At 38.9% G+C, this 25,475-nt stretch overlaps 1 protein-coding gene and 1 long non-coding RNA gene across 2 annotated transcripts in view; one reads left to right on the top strand and one right to left on the bottom strand.

Annotated features, from left to right (window-relative positions):
• Positions 1-1,203: 1,203 nt before the first annotated feature.
• LOC311592681 lies at positions 1,204-5,113 on the top strand. Its single transcript, XR_014777484.1, has 2 exons — positions 1,204-4,034; positions 4,070-5,113. It is a non-coding gene; the product is annotated as an uncharacterized lncRNA (long non-coding RNA).
• Positions 4,534-25,475, bottom strand: part of CTSC (cathepsin C) — a 34,729-nt gene continuing 13,787 nt past the window's right edge. The window contains exons 3-7 of the mRNA XM_084773383.1: positions 20,514-20,680; positions 17,078-17,221; positions 14,381-14,496; positions 7,330-7,461; positions 4,534-5,990 (exon numbers count right to left, since the gene is read on the bottom strand). Coding sequence (XP_084629509.1) covers positions 5,485-5,990; positions 7,330-7,461; positions 14,381-14,496; positions 17,078-17,221; positions 20,514-20,680 — 1,065 coding nt within the window. The 3' untranslated portion in view covers positions 4,534-5,484. The remainder of the gene's footprint in view (positions 5,991-7,329; positions 7,462-14,380; positions 14,497-17,077; positions 17,222-20,513; positions 20,681-25,475) is intronic.

Below are 25,475 nucleotides of genomic sequence, written 5' to 3'. Positions count from 1 at the left end.
TGATGGGGAGACCTGGTGGCACTCAGAGAAAGGATAGCAGATTACCAAGAAGAAACTTGATACCCTATGAGCATATTCAGGGGGAAGGAGGTCCCCCTCAGTCACAGACATAGGGGAGGGGAGTAGGGGGAAAGCGGGAGGGAGGGAGGAATGGTAGGATACAAGGGATGGGCTAACGATACGTAATACGAATAAGTTAATAAAATATTTTTAAAATAAAATAAAAATTACCCTGGGCAGAAGAGATCTTGACAAATACATTCTTGAAGGAAAAAATAATATAAGATACAGACTAAAGCATATGTTGCCTTTCTGTCCAAGAACTAGTATATCTTCTATCATATTTTTAATCTTTCAGCAAGCATAAAGTGTGGCTTGACTGACCAGAAGGTTGGCTGAGACTCAATTATGGTATAGCCTAGGGAATTTCAGGCAAATGTGTACTTTCAAGCAGAATTAGGATTCAATGAGGTTATTCTATTACAGATACTATTGCATTGGGTTCAATGGCTGCTCAGCCATCAACACATAATTCCAAGGTCATATTCACTTGAAATATACACATTGAAAGGTATAGGTATACATCTTCAATATTAGTTTCACTTTATCTATCTATCTATCTATCTATCTATCTATCTATCTATCTATCACGTATTTGTGTGTGTGACGGCAAGCATGTGTCATGACAAATCTGTGGAAGTCAGATGATCACTTTCAGAGATTGCTTCTTACTGAGGCAGTCTTTCTTGTTTCTGCTCCTATGTTGAGTAGTTCTCCTGGCTACCTGGCAGGTAGCTTCAAGCTAGTTCTTCTGTCTCTGACTCCCATCACTCTACAGAGACAACAAGATTGCAGATGACTGTCACCACATCAAGTCTTTGGTTTTTGTTGTTGGTGGTTTTTTGTTTGTTTGTTTTTTGTTTTTTGTTTTTTTGTGTGGGTTCCAGAGATTTAATGTTTGTTCTCAGCCTGTGCAGCAGGCAATCTATCCCATTTCCTTGGCCCTGAGCCCTGCAATTTTATCTAAGAAGTTTCTTTCTTACAGAGTTAAATATATATATATATATATATATAATATTTATATATTATTAATATATAATAAATAAATAATAATATAAATATATATATAAACATTAACATAATTATATTTAGAGAAAAATCATTAAATTAAAACTTTTCAACTTCCATCCATGGGTTGAATATACTTGAAGCACTTTGCCTCAAACAAAATATAAATTGTGAGAGCTATATAAGATTTTAGAAATGAGTTTACAGACAAGGATTATAAGAACCACTAGAGAGTTCTGAACATATTGAGATCTACTTGTCTTTACTGTCAGGAACAGTATCAGGATTGTTATTTTACCTGCCATAAAAAGCTCACTTTTAAAGATGGAGGTGAGCTAGAAAACGCTGCACTGTAGTAATCTTAGACTTTCTTAGAGCCTACTTCATCCTGTTTGGAAGCTGAGAAGAAAAATTATACAAATCTTAGTTTCGCCTTAGCTTGCTCTGCTTCAGTGCTGCGCTATGCCGTGGCCACCAGTTTCCAAAGCTCCTTCACTGCCATGGTCACTCTGTCCCATAGACAGCAGCAGGTGTAGTGGGGTGGGAAATGTAAAAGCCTCAAAATGACAACAAAGAAGTAACCTAAACCAACTCAAATCAAACGCATCTCCACAAATCAACGGTTCTTGAAGGTTTATATGTGGGTTTTTTTTTTAATTGTTCCTTTGTGAGTTCTTAAGATTTAAAAATCCCATAAACTCTCCCATAAACTTTTTTTTTTATAGAATACATCTTACCTCTGCACCATAGCAGATTATTTCAAAGTTTAGTTTGTAGAAAGACTGCTGGAATAGTAATTAATATTTACACAGTCCTCCTTCATGTCCAGAGCTGTCCTGGATACTTTGTGCCAACTGAAGGAGGCATTTGTTCTTCGAGATATGTTTGAAGCAGGTACCTTACATATTTCTCTTGTAATCAAATCCTACTCGGTTCCCGAATCCAGTGGTTAGATGTCAAAGAGGGTGCCTGGGCAGTTTCAGATATGTACAGAAACTGAATTGTTTAAATCTACTTTAGCTCTTCTACTCGGATAAAATGATCTTAGGTGAAAGGCCAAGAATTTAAGTAGCAAAGTAGCAAGTCTAATTTTAATTTATTTATTTGTTTATTCAATTGTTTTTTGAGACAAGGACTCAGTTTATAACCTTGGTGGGCCTGGAACTCTCTGTGAAGACCTGGTTGGCCTCAGACTCAGACTCAGACTCAGATTCTGCTTGCTTTTGCCTTACCCATGCTGGGGTTAAAGACATGCTCCACCACACAACTGCAATTTAAAAGACAAATGAAAACCTTTTCATGCCCTAGGACAAGACTTTAGGAGTAGACAATGCACAGTAAGAATTATTACAGTCTGTTTCAGGAAACACGCACAGGAGAGGGAGTGGGAAGCCTGAGCAGCCACAACACCAGGAAGAGACTTGTGAAAGTCAGTCTCTGAAATGCTTGCAGAAACAAGACTAAACAACATCAGTATCAACAGACATGCTATTGATGAATGGGAGAAATCTAGGCAAAAAAACTACAGCAACTAAAGACTGCTGGGAGGAGAATTAATATGTCTCAGAGGTGACACTCCAAAGTGGTTAGCCCCTAAATCATACACACAGACAAGAAAAGCAAGCTTATCTGGTTGTATTTAGACTTTTATGCATACATACACATATATATGCAGCTATAATGAACAAAGAACTTGAGGTAATCAGTTTGAAAGTAGGGGAGCATGGGAAGAGTTGGAGGGAAAGGATTGGGAGGGGCTAGAGGTAAGAAAGGGGGAAATGTGGTGTGATATATCTTAATTAAAGGCATATTAAGATAAGAAAAATAAAAAAGTATCTGTTTCACAGAGGCAGAAACTAATGTATAGGCAGGTTAAGGAAACTTCCTAGGATTTAAGAAATATCAGATAGAGCCAGCAGATTCTGAACATTATGGCTCTGGGCTGTGCCAGAATTAAAATGCCCAGTTTAATTCCCCCGCCCCCACCCCACCCCACCCCACCTCCGGTGTCCTATGGACATATTCTGTAGATTTTCTGGAACTTTGGGAAGGTTCACCAGAGAGCTCACTCTAGTTTTTTAAAATCTCACTGTTAGCAGGGTATAATGGTATTACTATAAACAAACTGTAGACAACAAGCTGCTTGGCTTCCTCTGGAAAGAAGGTATGCCACCTCCGAGCAGTCTTTATTGAATTCCATCAACCACAGTGCAGGGAGACGCTATCTGCCTTTTAGCACAGAATAACTTGAGCTCTTGTTCCCTGAAAAGTTAGGGTCTATTCAAACTATCGTTCTCAACTCAGGATAGTAGTAAGAAGTGGTACCCAGGGCTAGTTAAGTTCACAAAATTTCCTAAAGTATTTAATGAATGTCGGAGGTTATACTTCACACTTCACAGAGCCCTCACAAAACAGGAAGGCAAGGCAGTATATAAAAGTAAAATTATATTCAGTAACAGTCATAAAAACTGTATGTCTTGCTGGAGGCCTACAAACGAATGGCCTTGGCTGTGTGCATGGCAGAATATCTGCTTCCTTATCAACACAAGAAAGTCAAAGAATTTTGGCAAACTCTAGGAGGTTCAAAAAGGTGCACTTTAAACACAGTATACCTGAGCTTGGTTAAGCAAATCTACAATTCTAGCACACAGGAGCTAAAGTCAAGAGGATTGTAAGTCAAAAGCTAAACTGGGCGATATAAGGCCCTGTCTCAAAATGCCAAAATGCAAACAAACAGAAAACTTCACCAACAAAGTAACAAAAGATGAAGCCACAGTGCATGCTTCTAGAGTGTTACTTTCCTTCAAGGGCAGAAAAAAAGTCATCATAGTCAACTACAATTTAAAAAAATGACACTTGGGAGGCAGACCCGGGCATATCATTGTGCACTTGAGGCTAGCATGATCCCATGCCAGACAGAACTACAGAGACCCTATCAGAAAACAAATAAAATCATATAAGTTTAAGTTAGCAAATCCTAAGACTCAGGATGCCAAGATAGACTGAACACAGAGCTAACATTCCAAGTGCTCTAAAGTACTCTGAGAAAAATGGAGTCAAAGATCTGGGAATTGGTCATGACTACATTACTTATTAGCTGTAAGACTCAGTATGAAATCTCTTGCCCTTGGTCTAAATTACTGTCTTAATCTGTATGAGAAGCTTAGGTGATAAAACTGCTCTGGTTTTCTTGAGCCTCAAAAGGCTTCTAGTTTATGACATTACTATAGAGCTCTGATAGCATGGCCTAATTTGCCTGCCACATTACTTTTAATAGATGTCAGCTGTTTACTCAGCACTACGATTTCACATCATTACAAAAACATCCACAGAGTCCCAAAGAGCTACTCAAATCTAAACCGTTGATATTTCACTCATGAAGCTACTATATTATTCATGAGTGAAGGTCCATCAACATTTCCAAATACAAGAGACACAGGACAAGAAATAGTTTGAACATGTAGATATTGTAAAAAACTTTTTTATTTCCTGTATGAATTTAGGGTTTGCTAGGTATTGTCAGAAGATACCCCTCAGACATAAGATTAAGTTTTTCTTTTATTTATGTATTTAACTGTATGTTCTGTTATATATGGAATCACAAGCATGCTCAAAAGCCAGGTCAGCTGTGGCTACAGCTTCTCAGGAATGCTAAGTTGATTTTGACACAGGTCACTTGATGACCTGGAACTTGTCCATTTAACTACACTGGTTGACCAGTAAGCTCCAGGGATCTACCTGTTTCTGTCTCCCTAGTGTAGGATTACAAGTGTGTCAGCATGTCTGCCTTGTTTTTCTGACAGGGATCCTGAAGACTGACCTTAGGTTCTCATACTTGCACAGCAAGCATTTTTGCAGCTGACCTATTTTCCCTGCCTCCCCCCTAGCTTGTTTTCTACATGAAATATTTTCATTGCTCTTCCTCCTTAAAGAAGTGCTTCCATGGAACATAAATGCATCTAAGGGAAGGGGCCAGTGACAAAAATTCTCTTAAACACATATAGAAGTTCTACAGTATTGATTACATGAACATTTATTTTGAAAATCCTTTTTAAAAAATTAGCTCTTTGCTATGTTTTCATGTGATGTATGTAATTTAAAAACAGAGTTGCGCTTTTACATAGACTTTCAAAAATGAAACATCTGGTTGAATTGTAGATGACCAGGAACAATCATTGATTGACAACTTAACCATTGCTCACAAAAGTCTTATGTAAGCAAGTACTTAAAAAAAAAAATTCAGTGGTTAATGGGGAGGATATGAAAAAAATTCAAGGGTAGTTTTAAATTCAAAGGCACAAGTTTTCATGGAAACCTAGTGGTAAGCTTCTGAAATTGCTGTTTAAATGTCTTAATCCTATGACTAAAGCACTCTAACAATGACGAAGACCAGTATGGAACACTGGGAGCTGTGCCCTACAGTTTAGGAATCGGCGTAGCCGCCACTGCTATACTCTCAATGGCACACTCGTCAGTTCCTCTGCGGATCCGGAAGTAGCCACTCTCACCCCAGTTAGTGCCCCAGCTGTTCTTCACGGTCCAGTAGTCCATCCCCGTGGCCTGATCTGTTCCATAGCCCACAAGCAGAACAGCATGATTTGTCAGCTCAAAAGGGTTGAAAGGGTCTCTCAGCCCAGTGTGGTGGTAGATTCCAGTGTGGTAGTGCAGGAAGTCGTCATGGACTTCAAAAGCAACTGCTATGGGCCCGTGCTGGACCAGCTCAAGTTTCATCAGGGCTTCATTGCAGCCACCGTAGAAACCACCCACATAGTAGTAGTTGGAAGAATAGTAGCGGAGGCAGTTCTCTTTTAAAAGTTTGCAGGGAGCATCTGTGGCTGTGTAGGGGAAGCAGTTTTCTTCCACCACCCCAAAATCTTGGGCATATTTTCCTGCAATGAGGTATGGGAACCCCCCATCACAACCTAAGAATGGAAACACACGTGGTTATTACAATTCTGCTGGAAGAAGGCAGGCACAATGTCTGCTGTATCTTGCTTTTTCTTTTCTGTTCCTTGGAAGTTGTTCTGAGTTTAAATATCATTTCATCCTTCCTTCCTTCCTTCCTTCCTTCCTTCCTTCCTTCCTTCCTTCCACATTCATCTAATAATCTCCCAGCCTAGTTCTTTAACAGGCATTTATTTAACACTTAATAAAGAATATAGCTACTCTAGCCTAGCTCTGGCTAGAAGGCTCTGGCACCAAAATAAGTTCGAATCCAAAAGTGTGTGAACCATTTAACATCTCTGTACCTGTTTATTTATCTGTCAAATGCAGATGGTAATGGCACAGCTCTTGAGGTTTAGAATAGTTATTTCAAATTTTAAAAAAAAGGAGTCCCACCCTTGTCAGATAAACACACACACACACACACACACACACACACACACACACACACACACACACCGACTCCTCAAGCAAATCTTCCTTGTCAACCTCCTACCAAGAGACTCCTCCCATCTCCCTCTTCACCCTGGACCTATGACACATACCCGTAGCCTTGTACCTCCACCACTGTTCTCATCCTTGTAATTATTTAACTTGTGTTTATCCTGCCTAATTGTACGCTTCATGAACATAAGGACAGTTTTGATATATTATAGCTCCCAGGGCCTAGACATCATTATAGGGTATGTAGTATTTCAGAGGGAATGAAAGGCTCACTGACAGTCATTCACCAGCCATTTCACCGGAAGCCGAGAAACTTCCCTGTGGCCACATCTAGACAGACATCAGAAAACTTTAAAATGGCACTACTATTTCAAATAGTGTCTCCTTCCAAATCCTATTTGAATTTTCTGTGTAGCCTGTTCTGAAAGGCCAAGTACAAGTTGCTAAAGTCTCTTAAAAGCAAAGACATATATATTACAATTTTAGTAGGAACAGGGTTGTGGAAAGAGATCATGTGTGTTTGGAACCTAAAGCTGTGATGCTTAAAAGCTGTATCATTTTCCTAAGACACATTTGCTTATATCCATTTTCTGTTTCTTGAGTAAGGCCTGTGCCTGCTTTTTACAGTACTGTGTACCATCAGGTGATACTGTAAGAGGCAGTGCTCACTGGATATATTGACATCTTGTTGTGGGAGGCAGTGGATTCCGTGAGACACTGTCCACTGATAATTGATGGGGCCAGATTCATACCAGTGTTCTCTGATTATAGACACTGGACTGCTGTGCTCTTCTATCCCTTTAATTTTGCCGATGATAGCTCCTGATATATAGTCAAATGGCTCATAACATAGCTCTGAAATAAAGCACTCACCTTGGGCATATGGGCTACAGGATACAACCTCTTGAGGACTCAGGGTTGGGGTCTGAGAATTGTTGGTTAATATACGAATTCTTGATTCTAGCATACTCATAGAGGCAAATGAGTAGCAGCTTCCACAAGATTCTGAAGGGAAGAAAAAAATAATATGTGTATTTATTGTAATTTCACAAAGAAACTTGAAAACTGAAAACTTGAGTGAATGAGAAACCTTAATATAGGATTTATAATAATTTTTAAATAAAAATCAGCACAAAGAAATGGGGCTCAGAACTAAGCAGAGAATTCTCGACAGAGGAATATCAGATGGCTGAGAAACACTTAAGGAAATGCTTGACCTCCTTAGTCATCAGGGAAATGCAAATCAAAATGACTCTGAGATTCCATCTTACACCCATCAGAATGGCCAAGGTCAAAATCTCAAGTGACAGCACACGCTGGAGAGGATGTGGAGAAAGGGGACCACTTCTCCATTGCTAGTGGGAGTGCAAACTTGTACAACCACTTTGGAAATCAATCTGGCGCTTTCTCAGAATACTGGGAATAGGGCTTCCTCAAGACCCAGCTATTACACTCCTTGGAATATACCCAGAAGGTGCTCCACCACACAACAAGGACATATGCTCAACCATGTTCATAGCAGCCTTATTCATAATAGCCAGAATCTGGAAACAAAGTAGATGCACCACAGTCAAAGAATAGATAAAGAAACTCTGGTACATTTACACTATGGAATACTACTCCGCCATTAAAAACAAGGAAATCCTGAAATTTGTGAGCCAATGGATGGAACTAGAAATGATCATACTGTGTGAGTTAACCCAGACTCAGAAAGAATCACATGGTGTATATATACTCACTTATAATTGGACGCTAGCCTAACAGGGATGTTCCCTGAAAGTCTTCGTTTGCCAGGATATTGGGATAGATATGGGGACCTCCTATTGGTAGTTTAAGTGAGAGAAGTATGGCAGAGTGGGGGAAATAGAAAGATCCAGAAGGTTCTAGAAACCTACAAGAAGAACATCATGATGGGCAGATTTGGACCCAGGGGCATCTGCTCAAACTATTGCACCAACCAAGGACAATACATGCAGTAAATATTGAACCCCTATTCAGATCTAGCCAATGGACAGGACGTTATCCACAGTTGTGTGTAGAGCGGGCACTGACTCTGACATGAACCCTGGTGTCCCATATTTGACCACTTCCCCTTGGTGGGGAGGCCTGGTAGCACTCAGAGAAGAATAGAAAGGCTATCAAGATACTTGATATAAGATACTTGATAGTCTGTGACCATATGATTGGGGAAGAGGTCCCCTTCTGTCACAGACCTAGGGGAGGGGAATAGGGTGAAAGAGGGAAGGAGGGAGAAATGGGAGGAGACAACAATTGAGATGTAATATGAATAAATTAATAAAATTTAAAAATCAGCAAAATATAGAAGACTTACTCCAAAAGCCCTGAACCTGAGATATTTCTTGAAAATAAAAAATAAATTTATTTCTATAACAGTTTCAGCCATCAGAGTGAGAGAAATGTGGTGGGACACATGTAAGCTAAATCTTGAAAAAAAAAAAAAAAGCTAATGTAGTAAACTGAGTTTACCCAAAATTCATATTGAAATTCCAAACTCTGGTGTTGGGAACTAGAGGGAGTCTTAATGAGTGGGATTCATGTCCTGTAAAGGACAGTGCAAGACCTACTGGCATGGGCCAAATGAATTCATGAGAAGCATCTGCTAGGATGCCATTACAAGGAAAGGAAAAATATTGTATTATGAGTAATGTATATGAAAATACTACTTTTCTATGTGTTTCTTCAAGTGCATGGATAAAAGAAATAAACATAAAGCATTGTAAAACTAGACTTCTTGCTGTAATTTTTTAAACAAATGAATATAGCTTTATATTTCCATTGTCACACAGCCTCTCTCACCTCTGTCATTGAAACAAAGATTACATGGAGATATGACTATACCAACTCTAAGATAAAGCCAGTTCTACACACTGTGTATGCCATGCAATTTATGATTTCAGTTTTTGCAAAGCTATTAAAGGGCCGAGCATCTCAGTATGAATATAAAGATTTATGAAGTCAATTTAACTAATTTTGCACATAAAGGTATCTAATAAACCTGATGATTAGTAATTTGGTAGCCACCTTAACTTACAAGAAAGCACTGCGAAAACTTCTATGTTTTAAAATGTTAGCAGGGATATCGGTTTTTCCTTCTCCAGGTAATGATTTATGAACCCTCTAGAAGCAAGGAAAAGCCAGGATGCTGTTCAAACTCCATAGTCATAAAGCCTATTTGAAATACTTTACATTGTTTTCCCTCACACTAAGCTGGGTGTTTCCTCGAGTGCTCTTTATCTTGCCGTGTGACACGGTGAAGAGTCTCAGCGGAAAGAATGAGTCAGGAGGTGACAAGTAGGTACATATTTACAACCCAGAAGTGAAGCAAACCCAAAGAGAACTATCAACCTTCTACTTACTCCTGAGCTCTAGAGGAAGCAGAAGTTTGGATCCTAATGTGAGCCTCTTTCTACAGGGCACAGTACCACAAGACCCTGAAGCCAGTCTCCCAGCAGCCTCACTTCTTAACTGCTACCATGCCTGATGCTCCCCCAAATTCTAAACCCTTCTAAACCTCTCATATTTGTCAGTGTTATTCACTGCCCTTGCTGCTGGTGATCCTCTAAATTATGATGATGAGATAAACACCCATAATGGTGACCCAGCAGTCACTACTGTACAATGGACACACCTGATAACTAGGCCTTGAAGCTGAGGCAATGACCTGTCCGTAAGTAAACCGATAACAGATGTTAGCATCTCGTTTTCTCTTTGTGCTGAGCTAGTGGCCTTTGTCATTTTTTTTTTTATTACTGTACTTTTGAATCACGACTTTGTTTATTCATGAACAGAGGGTAAGCTCTGTAAGGGCAGAAACCATCTACTCTTCGTCTTATCCACAGCAATAAAAAAAAAAAAGTTTTCTTTTCCTGTTTGGCTTTTGTTTTTAAAGTCCATTCCAGATTTTCTTTCCTTGTCACATAATCACTATATAGACAATTGACTTTGTGGTTTCTATAAAATACTTCCTTGGGACTCTTCCATAAAAAAAAGTCAGTGTCAAAGAAAAGATAACAAAAGCCACTATCACTGACAAGAGGCACCTAAGTCCTATTAACCCTCAGCTTCCTCAGCTTTTAGCAGCCTAGAAATAAAGTCTGTGAATATTAATCATTCAACCCACATTATCTGATTATATGAGGGGAGGGACAGGTCATAAGTACAGCCCATGGCTCAGAACCTGCTTTGTTTTGAAACCACAGTGGAAAATTTCCTTTAAACTTTCTGGGAAGATTGTCAACTGCTAATACAATCATTGCCTCCTTTGGAAAAGAAAATCCAGTTTAGATTCCAAAAGAAAGGTAGTACTCACTCTGACTATAAAGCAGTAAGAGAGGCCTCGATCACAGAAAGCTCAGCATGTGATCCCACCTACACAACACCTCATCCAGCAATAGACAACACATTGCAGTAACATGGAAGTTCACAGTTCTTGCCTCTCTTGCTTTGCCCCACATTAGCCATGTGACCCAGGGTAAGTCTGTCAGCCTCTGACATTTCTTTTCATTTCTTTTCTTTTTCTTTTGCAAAGATAGATTATGCAACAGTCAGCAATTTAAGGGCCTTGTCTTCCTGCTCTAATGAGCAACATTTATAACCAAGACTTAAATAGAGTCAACTTTAAATATCTGAAAACACTCCACATTACCTAATGTGGCGAGCTTACCCTAGTGAACCACTCTCATTCCCCCAGGGAGAAAAAGGTCTTCTGAAAACAAAGTAAACCCATCTTGATCTCTTCACTATCTTCTCTCCCCACTCACCCTCAAAGCTAATCTAGCTATAAGAAAAATTTAAAGGTGTTTTAAACATACAACATCACTTGTCTTTCTAATATTTTTTTTTTGCTTAAATCTTAATGTGTTCACAGACTTAAGAAAAGTTGTGAATTCCCTTAATTATGGCTAATTTGGAATTCTGTATTATAAAAAAGACTGATATTATGGAAGTGGGAAATTTCCAAGTACCTCAATTAGTATGAAGAGAAAAAAAAAAATCAGTGTCTTTTCTACCCTGAAGCATAAGAAACACATTAAAAAGAAGTTAAGAGAAGAACTTCTAAATACACTTATTTCCTCGAGTACCTGATATAACAGTACTGGTGAGAGATAACTTGAAAGCAATCAATTCATCAATGACTTATATTTTAAATTTTCCATTTGTTGGTACAAATCAGTACCTGATATAACAGCACTGGTGAGAGATAACTTGAAAGCAATCAATTCATCAATGACTTATATTTTAAATTTTCCATTTGTTGGTACAAATCATATTTACAACACACAAAGAATGGGGAGATTTGGGGACTCTCAGCACTTTTACCAATTTTCCAGAAAAGCAATGTCAGAGAACTTCCTTCAAAATGTCTCATTCCCTTCCCCTCGATTCCTGTCTCATGGCACCTGACCATACATGTGGGGGTAAAGTCTATTCTTCCCCACTGAATTCCTCAATACTCTTATTAATGTAAGTATCATGTTGTACTTGAATGTTTTGCTTGCGTATCCTTCTAAACTCTAAGTCTTAGGGATAGGAGCTATTGATCTTCAAACACTCTGCTTTTAAAAAGCTTCTTAGCACCTGGAGAGAGGGCTCAGTGGATGAAGTGCTTGTTATGCAAACACAAGGGTTCAGATACTTAGGACTCTAATAATAGCTGTGTGTGGTAGCACAAGTCTATAACTCTGGAGTGACAGAATTAAGTAGGAGGCTTGCTAGGCAGCACTGACCATGGTGAGCCTCAGGGTCAGTGAGAGATGGTGTTTCACAAAATATGCCAGAGTTTGATGAGGAAGTTGTGATGATCAGTCTCTAGTTTCCACACACCCAGGTGAATGTATACACATGTACACACATTATACACACATATATAATGCTTCCTAACATAAGTAACAAGAGACACAGCACCATTGTATTAAAAGTTCACATTACTTACCAGTTGCTATCAATAATGAAGTCAACACTGGACATTCTTTACTTCCCTAATTTTCTCAAGTAGGCACAGAGACTCTCTCTTAGTTATTGTTAAGGTTTCTATAGTTATTGTACAATACCGTGACCAAAAGCAATTTGGGGAAAAAGGATTTATTTCATCTTACACTTCCAACTAATGCTCTATTATGAAGGAACTCAGGTGAGGGACTCAAGGCAGAAACTAATGTAGAAGTCATAAAAGACACCTGGTTATTGAGTTGTTCTTCATGGCTTCTTCATCTTTTTTTATAGTACCCAGGTACCACCAAGTTCATAGGTGGTACTTCCCACAATGATCTGAAGACTCCCACGTCAATCATCAATCAAGAAAATACCCCCAAAGGCTTACCACAAGCTGGTGGAGGCATTTTCTCAACTGAAGTTCCCTCTTCTCAAAAGACTGTAGTTTGTGTCATGGTGACACAGCACTAACATACACAAGAACTATTTGATGATGAGGTAAGTTTTAATCCTCTGAAGGTTGAGTGACTGATTAAGAACACTCATGATTCTAAGGAAGCTAAGGAACTGCTTGGGAGCCCAGGGCTTGGGCTATCTTTAGTGGCCCAACAATTGCTTACATACTACCACTGTACCTGACCTAATATCTTTTGATGATAAGGTAACTTCTTTGAGATGCATTACGTTAATAGCAAACCACTAGCTTCCATTAACGCCAAACCCAAGAATATCACCACCCAAGAATATCACCAGCCAAGACTTTCAGTCTTTGCAAGTAACTCATCTATTTGATTCTCTCATCCACATATTTTTGGCAAATGAACTCATTTATAACTTTGTCTTGTTCTGTGACTACAAAACATTATAAAGTCAACATAGGACATCCCTTACCTCCCTAATCCTGCACAGAGACTCTCTCTTAGTTAGGGTTTCTATTGTTGTGGTACAACATTATGACCAAACCAATTTCAGGAAGAAAAGGTTTATTTCATCTTACACGTCCAGGTAGTGGTCTATTACAGAGGGAAATCAGGGCAGGAACTCAAGTAGAAGCCATTTTTAAAGATAACGATTAACAAATCATTTTTCAAAATCATTGTGTACATGCTTTTACCAGTTGACTGTGTTTGATTTTAAAAATCTGCAGTCTAACATGTTAACAAACTTAGAAACTTAATTCAACATCACAAAATGTTTTGGAAAGCTTCAGATTTGAAGCATTTCAGATCAACTACACAACCTATATTAATAAGTCTCCACACAATTGTTGAGAAAAACGTAGGAAAGTAAGATTATCTGTTCGCATGTGCAGGTAAAGGAAATTTTGTAATCACAAAGCTAAATCAACTCATGACTTAGGAAACTGAATTAACTGATTCATTCAGAAGCCACATTCTGATATAAAGTTAATTAAAGATTCATGTAGAGCTCAAGAAATCTAAGCTTATGGTAGTAATTGAAGATCACAAAGTGGGCAAAATGGAAGGGTAGATAGCAGAAGGGATCCAACTAACCAGTTTATCTTCTATTGGAAAGAAGACCAGTTTTATTTGCATGAAATTATTTCTTTCCATAGAAATGTATCCTAGCATCCAGGTAAATGAGTTCACTCTGGTGCAACCCATGTTGAGAAATGTTGAGCTCAAGTAAAAAGACCATTTTAAGCAAATTTGGTCATTGAAGCAAAGGAAGGAAGAATTCAAAGGCCACTGTGTGTATGTGTGCGCACGCGCTCTCATGCAGGATCACACTATATAGTGTAGGCTATCTACCCATATTGGCAACTCTCCTGCTGTAGCCCCCATGGGATGTGCCACCACACTTGGCCTCCATCTCTTTACTAAACCAGAAAGACCATGACCATTCCTTTCCTGTATCTCTAAGCCCATCCTAGAGTCTGATACATAATAACCATTCAATTAACAACAGCTTGTAATGACTTAGTGAAAGGTCAGACTTTGTTAGTTTTTACCTTGGTTTCGGACAGGGCTAACAAAATTGATACCACGGACATTTCTCCAGTCCCAAGATTCTGGCAAGTTCAAAATCTGCTGCTGGATTTCATCAGTCATCGGGGCAGGTTTGGGCCTAGAATGGAAATGAATACTTAATGCCAACATAGTGTCTTTCCTTTGAGAAGATGGTCCCCTAACCTCTGATTCTAAGGTTTAAGCCATTAGCGTAGCTAGTGTCTTGACTGAGAACCAAAGAGCACTTGTCCCTTGAGTGGTGCAATGTGGCCATTACACAATATGTCAGTTACATAACTCAGCTGCATAAGGAACTGTTGGTTACTGCAGAGTAGCAGGATCTAGTCACTGTCCTCGGGCAGTGAAAGCTACTCTTAGCATGCTTCTCTTACTTTTGTAGATGTTGGTTAATAAACAAGATACAAATTAAAGATGCTCATTAGAGGGCCTACAGAAAACTTGGGACTAACTGGTGTTTGACTCGAGGAGTGATGGTTTCACAATATGTGGCATTATACAAAGAACTTTAATGTCACAAAGTACAGTTTTTCTTAATGAAAAATAGGCATACTCATACCTATTTCAAACAATTTTTACAAAAAAACTTATGTAATAATAATAATAACTCAAAATGTACACATACTTATAATGGTTGCTAGGATACCTACCACTTTTATCATACATGTCACTAGAAGTACTAAATAAGATACTGGCACTCTGAGACAAGTTTCTGGCACAAACTAGGATTTAAAATGCTAACTTCTGTCTTCCTGCCATCCTATAAGGCTGAGTATTTGGCCACAAGACATACATACTAAAAACTAAAGTGAGGAAGTGAGGCTATAATGGATATGGACACAGACAAAAAGAAAAAGAGAAGGTTAAGGGTACTAACATTGGAAACACTTTGCAGATACTACCCATTATCTGGCCTCGGTGTTTTAGAAATCCAGCGAAATGTCTGCATCAGAGAGCAGCTCCTAAGTGGTATTTGCGTGTGATTTCAGCAGTTCCCTTGTTCCCTGAGCCCCAGCTTAAAAAATATTTGATACTTTCTAGGATGCAACTAGATATCTATAGCAAAAAAATCAACTCACATACAAAAATTCTACTGAAAACCAAGCAGTCAAGACTTCTTGTATTTGCTTTAATATTTCCTTCTCCATGTTATTTCCACCTTTGTCTTAAACTTTCTATAGAGTTCTAGTGGCAAAAATAGCTTTCCATAAAACAAAGGTTGGTGTGTGGACAGAGTCTAAGAGAAAAGGACTTTCCCTAAAACAAGGCACATAACATGACAAAACTGTAGTGTGAGGCCTAGACTCTTAGACAGAAGAACAAACTCTTGTCTCCATTGATAATCCCCTCTGCTGAGATTTCTGTAAATAGGTCTCAATTTTCTGTCACAGAGACATTAAGACTCTACTTAGTGAATCCGGGAAATGGGTACTATAGGGCATTCTTTCCCAGTTTTGACTAACCAGAGCAGCTCACTCACTAGAAGCACCTCACACAGGCTTTGAGAAGTATCATAGAACAGTCTTTCTGAGAAAAGAGATGCTATTAGTTGGATGAAGACAAGGGCATAGTGTTTCACAGTTGAATATTTTCACTGAATTGGGTTCATTTGTCCACTGACAAAAAGGTGGTGAATCTCAGCCAGATAAAAAGAGCTATATCATTGTATGCCTTATTTCAATCACAAAGAGAAGAAAGAAATCAAATATTCTAAAGATAATCGAGAATTAGTCTTTGACGGCTATGAAAATTGAGGAATATTTTAATATGTTAGGGCAAAATAATCATCCTAAATAATTTATCAACCCTTATTGGTGTCTAGTTGCCTTTTCTTTAACCATATTGGTTTCTCACAAAGAAAAGGCTAGCATCACAGGAATAGCCTTGGATAATTAACAAATGCTAAGGAACCACAAATCCACTCCTAGATCTAGCCACAGTCCTAGAAAGATAGCACAGAATACTCAAATTGTTAGTCAGAGAAATAACACATTTTATTTCCCAAAGCAGGAAGATGAAATGAGGTTACAAACAAAAGATGGCAAATGGTACCAAAGCTGTGGCTAGGGGCAGGGGGCAGTGGGAATACAGAGACATAGTGAAAAATATCTAATTATTTTTTCCTAAGCCTTAAAACACCTAGATTTTTGGATTTTTTTTTCCATTGTCAAATTTGATAGTTATTATTAGCAAGTTGAAGACATCTGAGGGAGCAGAAGTAGTGGCATAAAATGATGGTAAAATTAAAACAAAGTTTTCAAGAATGTTTTTGAAAGCAAGTCAAGTAGTAAACACAGTTATGGAACTATTTAGATTAGCTGGGATAGCAAGGATAAATCTAGTCATTAGACTGTGGTCAGTAACAGCCGTAACTGGGGACAGGAAGTGAGACTGGCAACATTTCATAGAATAGCTAAAAATTTCATTAAAGATAAGAGACAAAATCCAGGAATAAAAAGAGTAGAGACAGGATATGAACCGATAGCACAGGAAAAGTCCCCAAAACATAATTTGGACAATATCCACAAATATGAAGGAAGGTGAAAGAAAAAAAGACAACAACCACAGCAACTGCATTAAATTGGCATGATGAATAAAAAGATGGCCCATCCAGGTGGGGCTGGTGTGGAGGAAGGGTTGCTTTTAGTTCTTACTAGTGATGAGGAGAGGCACCATGTTACCTTGGAATCCTTTGGCTGTGGCCACCACTTCTCTTAATCAGGTCTCTTAGGCTCAATTTCTCATAGTCCTCATATGTGGTTGCAGTCCAAGACTTCTGAACAGTATTGATGGCCTTCACAAAGTCGTGATTGTAACTGTAGAGCCTATCAGAATATCGGACAACAAAAGGACATAGCTTCAGATGTAGTCTTCCCAGATAAAACTAGTCTCCAATAAAACAGATACTCACACTATATTGTATGTCAAGGTGGAGAGTCGGTGTAGTCTTTTAGAAACGTAGTTGGCAACAGAGAAGAGCTGAAAGCTAATTTTTCCCACAAAAAAATTAACCTAGCTAGATCTAGGATGACATTCAATAGAATGTTTATGTATTAGTGGTAGATTGGGAATAACCTACATCAATGTCTGAAAATAAGGGGCTTATCAATGTAAATGGTACTTTGTTTACATGTATTCATACTATAAGATGTATAAAAGACTAATGATACAAAAAGGATTTACATTGTATTAACTTTTTGTCTACCGTGTTTTTTTTTCCTTTTTAAAATTTTAATTCATTATAATTTATTCAGATGACATCCTGATTGTTATCCTCTGGCTTGTGTCTTTCTGTTGCCACCCTCTCTCCCTCTTCTGTCCTATTCCACCCTGTTATTAATTTTTTAAAATATAAAGTTTATACAGAGTTAATCAATTTTCATAAAGGTTTCACACATAATTTGTTTTTAAAGCCATGTTTATCTTTGTAGTTGGCATGGAAGTATTGTCCTTTTTGCACGCCTCTTTGTTTAATTTATCTTATGGTTTTGAGAAAGGCTTTGGTCTCAAAGCCATTCTATATCCAGAGATGGCTTTGTCCGTCTCCTCCTCCAGTCTCTACTTCCTAAGTGACGGGATTACGGGCGTGCACCACCACACATGGGTTATGCAGCAACTACGCACAGAATCCAGGGCTTCATGCGTGCTAGGCTACCTGCAAAGCTATGACCTCAACCTGCGTATGTCCTTTCAATGAGCATTTTTCTAATCTGTTATATGGATTAACAGCTAATAGCAAGTATATGCATACATGGTTTATAACTACGCAAATCCTAAGTAGTACTCCTTATAGGCATTTTATGCTCTTGTTATTAGATATCAGTTATCAGCAGAAATAGCTGAGAAGTTTTAGGCAATGTGGACAATATTCGACTCAGATCAATGAAATCCCAGACTGAAATTAAGTTCTCCATGTGATCTATAAAACATTAACATGAGAATCATTTGTCTATTTTGTGTAAAATTCTCAGCCACGGATGGAAAATAACACAGAAAGCACATGTTGACCAAAAAAATTAATTATTCACTGAATTCTGACATTTGTCAAACCTGTGTATGTCAATGGACAGCAATTTATATAAGTGACTAAAGCAGTCTCTGGTTTGAGTGAACGTAACACACTACTACATTTTTGAGAAGCAATGCTTCCTACTTTCCTTGCTTAACCATAATAGCCAGGAGAGCCTCATACACTAATATGACAGGATGCCATCACAGCCCTTAAGTGCTACTTTTAGTGCTTAAGAGTCAAGAAGACTAAAAAAGATCAAGCCAGTTTACATTCCAGTGTGGGTGGGGTGGGGTTCAAGAGGCCACACCTCTAGCTGAGAGCTACTGGCTGGAGGGCCTGGAAGGATCAATGTTTTGTTTGTTTGTTGTCTTAAGGAGTATGGTTTCAGAAAAGTGGTCAAGCCCCAGTGGAGAACTGAACCTTCATGTGCTTACCAGCAGCTCAAATTGGACTTTGTGAGTTATAAAGGAGGACAAAAGCAAAGAAAAAGAAAGAAATTGATATAAAGTCTGGAGAGATCATGGGAGAGTGTGGCCAGAGAAGCTGGAGTGAGCGAGTGGGGGTTAGATGAGAAAAATACATTATGGATATATATGAAATTCTCAGTGGACAGGTATAAATAAAATAATAATATATTCAACGCTGGGTAAGAGCTCACTAAGAGCTGAAAGAGATCCCAGTGTTAATTTAATCTCCAACGTTTGTTTTTAGGATAAGGCATTGCAGGAGAGATTCTTCAGAGTGGTTCAATGTTTCAAGGCTGAACCAGGCTCACCAGATGCAAAGTGAACAGCTTGTAAGAAATGATGCTGCTAAGAAACCATGCCATATAAGTCCACATTCAAAGGGAAAGACTGGACTACTTTCCATTTTGGCTAGCCCTCTGAGAGACAAGAGTTACTCATCATCTTCTGTGACCTCTCAGCCCCCTAGGGCTTCCTTGCCAGGATCACTAGGCATTGAATGTTTGGTTCATGTGTATATTTAGCGGCTTTTACAAGGAAACAAAATGGAAAAGGAGATAACACTTAGCGATCTCCCTCTTGCAAAACTAGCAATGCCTAGAAATTCTTGTTTGTGTGGCTCCTTATAGCAGGCACGTGAATGAAAACAGTACCTGCATTTTATAGGCTGCATTTCATCCCCTGGGAAGGGAGGGGAGAAACACTGTAATTTTATTATCATCTCAAAGAGAAAAAAAAATTTAAAAGCCATACTTAAAACCCTTATCTCCAATATCACAGCCTCAGATGGTATGTAGAAACAGATCTTTAAAGAGGTGATAAAGGCCAAATGAGGTCATTAGTGTGGGCTCTGGTCTAGCTTAACTAGGGGTACTGAGATGAAAAGGTTAGGATAGAGCAAGGAAGGCCAAGTGAGGACACAGTGAGGAGGAGGAAGAGGAGGAGGAAGAGGAAGAGGAGGAGGAGGAGGAGGAGGAAGAAGAGGAGGATCTGGCAGCAAACCAGGAAGAAACCAAGTCCCAGCGTTCAAAACCCAGAGCAAGCAGGCGTGATGATGAACACCATTTACCCTAGCAGAGATTAATCCTAGCAGAGCAGGTGGATTGCTGTGAGTTCAAGGCCAGCCTGGTCTACAAAGAGAGACCAGGACAGCCAAGGCTATACAGAGAAACCTTGTCTGGGGGGGGGGGAAACAGAGCAAAAGTTTTCCTTTATGCCACTCAGTCGGCAATGAGTGCATGTGACAGCACAAGGAAGTAAAACACTACAGAAATACCAAGAACTTTAATTTCAGTTGCTTTTTGCTTTGCATTCTGTTGAGTTTACAAGTGAACACTTATTGTAGCATCATCACATACATACATTATGCAAGACAGTCTCTACCACAACCAATTAAATAATAATTTTTCATTACTAGTAATTTGTGATTTTTGTGGTTCTTTTGATCATATTTTTATTTTTAAGCATTCTCTGGTTATTGGTGTTGAAATAGTACTTTTTTTTTGTCACATATATTTCCACTACAGTTTTATATAACATGGCTAAGTTCATTAGACAAATTTACAATTTCTAAAAGTGCACACTCATATCACGCACACCATTAAACAAAGCTAAATGTACATGTCCCTCTTCACAACTCACTTTTCCTGGAGACTTCCCAGCTGTACCATGTTCGTGTTCACCTTCTCAAAGGGACTTGCCAACTTCTTGCCAACAAAACAAGCCCAGTTCTTGCCCAGCACATCGTGGACCCACCCAGTCATGGTCTCATGGCAGTAACTGATGACTTTGCTGCCTTTGACTTCATACTGAAACCAAGAAAGAAAACAAAAGGTCAACTACATCTGTGCTTGACTCTCAGGTCTGTTTCCTGGGCTCCTAGTTACCCTAAAGATGCACTGTGGCCCTCTGCCAACCAAAATAAACACATCACTTTGGCTGATGACGTTCTGTTAATTATTCTAAAAGCAAAGAAACCAATTTTTTTTTTTTAAGATTAGTATTGTTGGCCACCAAACAAAATGTACTTCTAGGAATGAAAGAATGGCTGTGAAAACGCTCACATTTTAAAAACAATTTATAGTCAAGGCATTTGCATTTAATTCTCACAAACAGTCTACAAAAAAAATTAACAACTAGTCCTGTATTTCTGATGACATTTCAGGAAGAGTCTTCATTCCCTCTGAAGCCAATAGGGCCATTAAATGGCAGGAACAGAACTTTTCTCCTCTGCTTTTTTGTTGAAAGAGGCTCCTATCAGTAGATTATGAGGACAGAAAGTATTTTCAGTATCGCTAAACAAAATCCTTTTTTGCTATTAACCTCCTGATGTATTAGAATATGCCCATTATGGAGCAAGTTAATTTCTACCTCCTGTTTATTTTAGTAATATGGCCCTTGGCACGTTTCCATGTTACCGCCGGATGACACTGCCGTGACAGACCCGGGTTTGAAGTCAGACACAGTGTCTCTGGAGCCCATTACTTTCATGAAATGGCACTGAGGAGGAGCATGTGACCAGGATGAGCAGGAGGGAGGCAGACAGTAGCAGAAAGGTATGGACAGATGGTAAATTTGAAGGCAATTCTATTAGGCCATATTTATCTGTAAAATAAGGACACCAGAAGCCAGGTGTGTTGGGGCACACCTATAATCCCAGCACTCAGGGAGACAGAGGCAGGCAGGTCTCTCTCTGTGAGTTTGAGGCTACCCTGGTCTACAAAGTGAGTCCAGGGCAGCCACGGCTACACAGAAAAATCCAGGCTTGAAAAACTAGAAAAAGAAAACAAAACAAAACCAAAAAAAAAAAAAGAAAGAAAGAAAAACAAACAAACAAAAAACACTCAGAAATGTAACACTGGGACTCAGTGATCCAGTACAAGTTGATAAGCATGCTCCGAATGGTCAAATACAAATAGTGTCAGAACTTACGGTATCTATTAGACTCTACAACACAGTTGGGCAAGATAAGTGAAATAAATGCATTTTTGACACAATTATTTCCAATACACAATGTACTTATCAAGATCTCAGATAACTCGAGAGATAGTCATATTGAACCATACAAAACTTCTGCTATCAGTAGATGAAGTATTGGTGATTTTATAGAATATCCCCTGAATCCCATAGAATTTGACCATGTGTTTCTTTTTAGTACCAGGTTTTGGTCATATTTATTGGTCCTATCTTGTCTGCTAAGATGAACCAGGTAGGCCTCTGAGGGCCAATGTTTCTTTCGGCTCTGCTGACTAAAAAACAGCCTTACGTATTTAAGGGCCCTGAAAATTTCCTTACAGCAGAGTCTCCTCTCTCTCTGTCTCCATCTGTCTCTGTAGCAATATGTCAGCAAATGTTTACGGGAAAATAATAGAAAAATCAAAAAGAAAGAAAAGGGCCTTAAAATTTCAAATATAAAAAAACTGAGACCATTTGTATTACCTCACAATGGTTAGCATGCTTAACGAGTTCTCTAAGAAAGGGTGAGTTGACCGAGGTTCAGGAAAACTGGGAAATGTGCCTCACACTGTATGACAGTTTTCTTGGACTCCTGGGAAGCACAGCCACCTACTACTAATAATACATTGGATACAGATGTTTTTGTATCTCAGAGGCAGAAACCTTTTCTTTTATAAACACTGCACTGACTCTTTCACCATCCAGGGGTTCAAGACAACACAGAAATAATATACTCGCAGAGGGCCGAAGTAAAAGACCCCTGAGGATTATTTAGTTTAATACCAAGTTTAATACTAAGCTGTTTCTTCATATACTGCTCCCTCACAAACAGCTGGAGAGGGAAACGATGCAGAGGAGAGAAGCGCAGAGACTACAGAGCGAGGGCGAGGTGCCCAATGGTGATTCCAGCGGTGTTAGCCCAACCTCACAAGAACCTCTTGGGATAAGGAGAAGTATTTCTCTAGTGTAGTAGTGGTGGCCCTGCAAAGAACGGGGGTGGGCAGAGGTTCACAGCGGACACTCATTTGTTGTGTTGTTTTTGTTGTTAGTTTGTTAGTTAGTTAAATCCACCGAGTGCTCTGAAAACACTTCGGATTAGCTCGCTCAGAAGAGCTTCACACTGTGGCCCATGACTATTTCCAGCTTGTTACCATTCTTGCCAAGGACTTACTACTGCAGAGCAGAGGTAAAAGATCTGTAAGCCCTTGGAGGCTTGGCATGCCTAGCTAGCCTCCAGCTGGGCCGCTTTGGGCCTGAATGTCCCCGGGCCAGTGTCTTCCATCTGTACTTTCACTGGGAAAATGGGGTTGATAGCAAAAGATTCCAGCCCCACAGACTGTTTATGGGTTCTCCCTCATGTAACCTCTATGTTTATTCTTCCCATAAAAACACAAATGTGTTGGGCAGTAGTGGCGCATGCCTTTAATCCCAGCACTTGGGAGGCAGAGGCAGGCTGAGCACTGTGATTTGAGTCCAGCCTGGTCTACAGAGTGAGTTCCAGGACAGCCAGGAATATACACAGAAACCCTGTCTCAAAAAAACAAAAACAACAACAACAACAACAACAAAAAGAAAAACAAAAACAAAACAAAAACAAAAAACCCTCAAAAAACAAACAAACAAAACAAACTAAAAATCCATAAACACTGTGAAAATGAGAGTTTTGCTTTATACTATCTAGGAAGCTGTCTGGCAGTAGGAAGCCGTTAATTACTGAACGAGTGAATAAATAAAAAAATGAATAAAGAACAAGTCTTACTAAGAACAACTTAGCACAGACTTACAAAAATTCATAAAAGTTAGGCATCAATAATTAAAAGCAGCGTTGTCATCTAAGAGCCGGAAGCACCCAGTGTGTCTTCAGGAGAGGCCTACTCTCCTCTCCAAGCCTGTTCCAGGCTGCAAATTCCAGTTCACCTAAAAGTTCCAAACACTCTCTTGAACTTCCAACCCCTGCAATCTCACACCTGTGTTTCTCTATAAAATTACTAAAGTCTGGTTAACAAGCACTACTGCTGACTCTCATTTATATACGTAGGGGTAATTTTTTTTTTTTAAAGCTACAAGTTGGTTACTGTAATTCCTATCTTTTAAGTATAGTAAAACTGGCGTTTGCAGTCAGTTTGCTGCATTAAACTCATGGAATTATTTTCTCCTTTAAAACCGTATTTTCTATTATTCTGCAGCTGGAGGACTCTGCTGTTTCTGCCGTTAACCTGAAGTCATCTTATGGAAGGCAGGATGGGGTGGCACACACAGGGCAGGGCCGTACAGTGCCACACAGAGGGGGAGAAATAAGGCCCTAGTGACCTCAAAGGTCAAGAGCTAGAAACCTTTACCGGAGGAGCCTCCTCAGGGGAAATGTATTATTTCCTCCATTTGAAAGTTCTCAGGGACTCTTCCAGCTACAGTGAACTCATATTTTTGTGAGGATCAAAAGGCTGAAATTTTGGCCGCATTATCCAGCCATAGATGTAGTCAATTCCCACCCTCTACCCAAAGAATTTTTTTTTTCTTCATTTGTATAAACACTGGTCTCCGAAGACTGGCTTGCATAGATGAGACAATTTAAGTTTCCATACACTTTTGCCAACTTCTACTGAAAAAAAAAAAAAAAGGAGACTTTGCTGCAATTCCTTCCAACATGTAGCAGAACAGTTCTTCAAACTTCCCATTACGTTAGCACGTATGCTGCCACGTCCTCAGTGTGACCCCACCCCCACCCCAATGTGGTCTCATCAACTCTACTAGATCGACCTAGTAACATTGACTTGCTGGGGATATTTTATAGCTTAAGCTATTTATCCTATAACTTTTTACTGGTTTTTTTTTTTTTATACTTTTAAAGTGTTTAGGGGTTTTGTTTGTTTCATCACTTAAAATGTCCGTCCTTTGCTTCTCTGGTTAAACTTTACAGCCAATATTTGAATGTTTATTTCACATAGTGCAGTAATCGGGAGACACCAACAATTTTGCTTTTTGGGGGGTTGGGGGGGTGCATTTTGAGACAAGGTTTCTCTGTGTAGCCTTGGCTGTCCTGGACTCATTCTGTAGAGTTGGGGAGGCAGAGGTGCAGAGGCACACCCCGTGAGTGTGAGTACAGCCTGGCCTAAAAAAAAAAAAAAAAAGAAGGATAAAAATAATACTGAAGTTTAAAGAGTTTTAAACATTTTAAAGTACCCCAAAAGTAACAACATAAGCCTATATAAACATCGGAAGAGTAATGAGGACATCATTTGTTGTCCTGAAGGCATTTATGTAGCAAAGCTGTTTAATACTTTACCTATGCTGTCAGTCAAGTTATGTTTTGTTTCAAATTGCCAACTGAGTCTTTTCTTTATTTAAAAGATAGGTAGTAGTGCACAGGTAAGTCATAGCACTCCTGAGGATGCTCAGTGCAAACGTAAGCAGTAAAACATCAACATTGCTTTTGGAAACAAGATTATGATAATGACTTTTCTTTCATTATTAATGATATTATCTTGAAACAACAACATATTACAACATATGCTGTTCATTTAATCATCCATATCTCGTATGAATTGTAATATTATTATAGTGGTGCATTCAGGCAGTTTTAAAAGTTGTCTATACAAATTGTAGAATAAATAAAAATCTGGGTATCAAAGTTTCATCCATTATGTTAAT

Source organism: Acomys minous (assembly GCF_964271855.1).
Source record: "Acomys minous genome assembly, chromosome: 2".
NCBI classification, from domain to species: domain Eukaryota; kingdom Metazoa; phylum Chordata; class Mammalia; order Rodentia; family Muridae; genus Acomys; species Acomys minous.
Note: the sequence above shows the minus strand (reverse complement) of the source record. Positions and strands in the feature narration are given on the sequence as shown.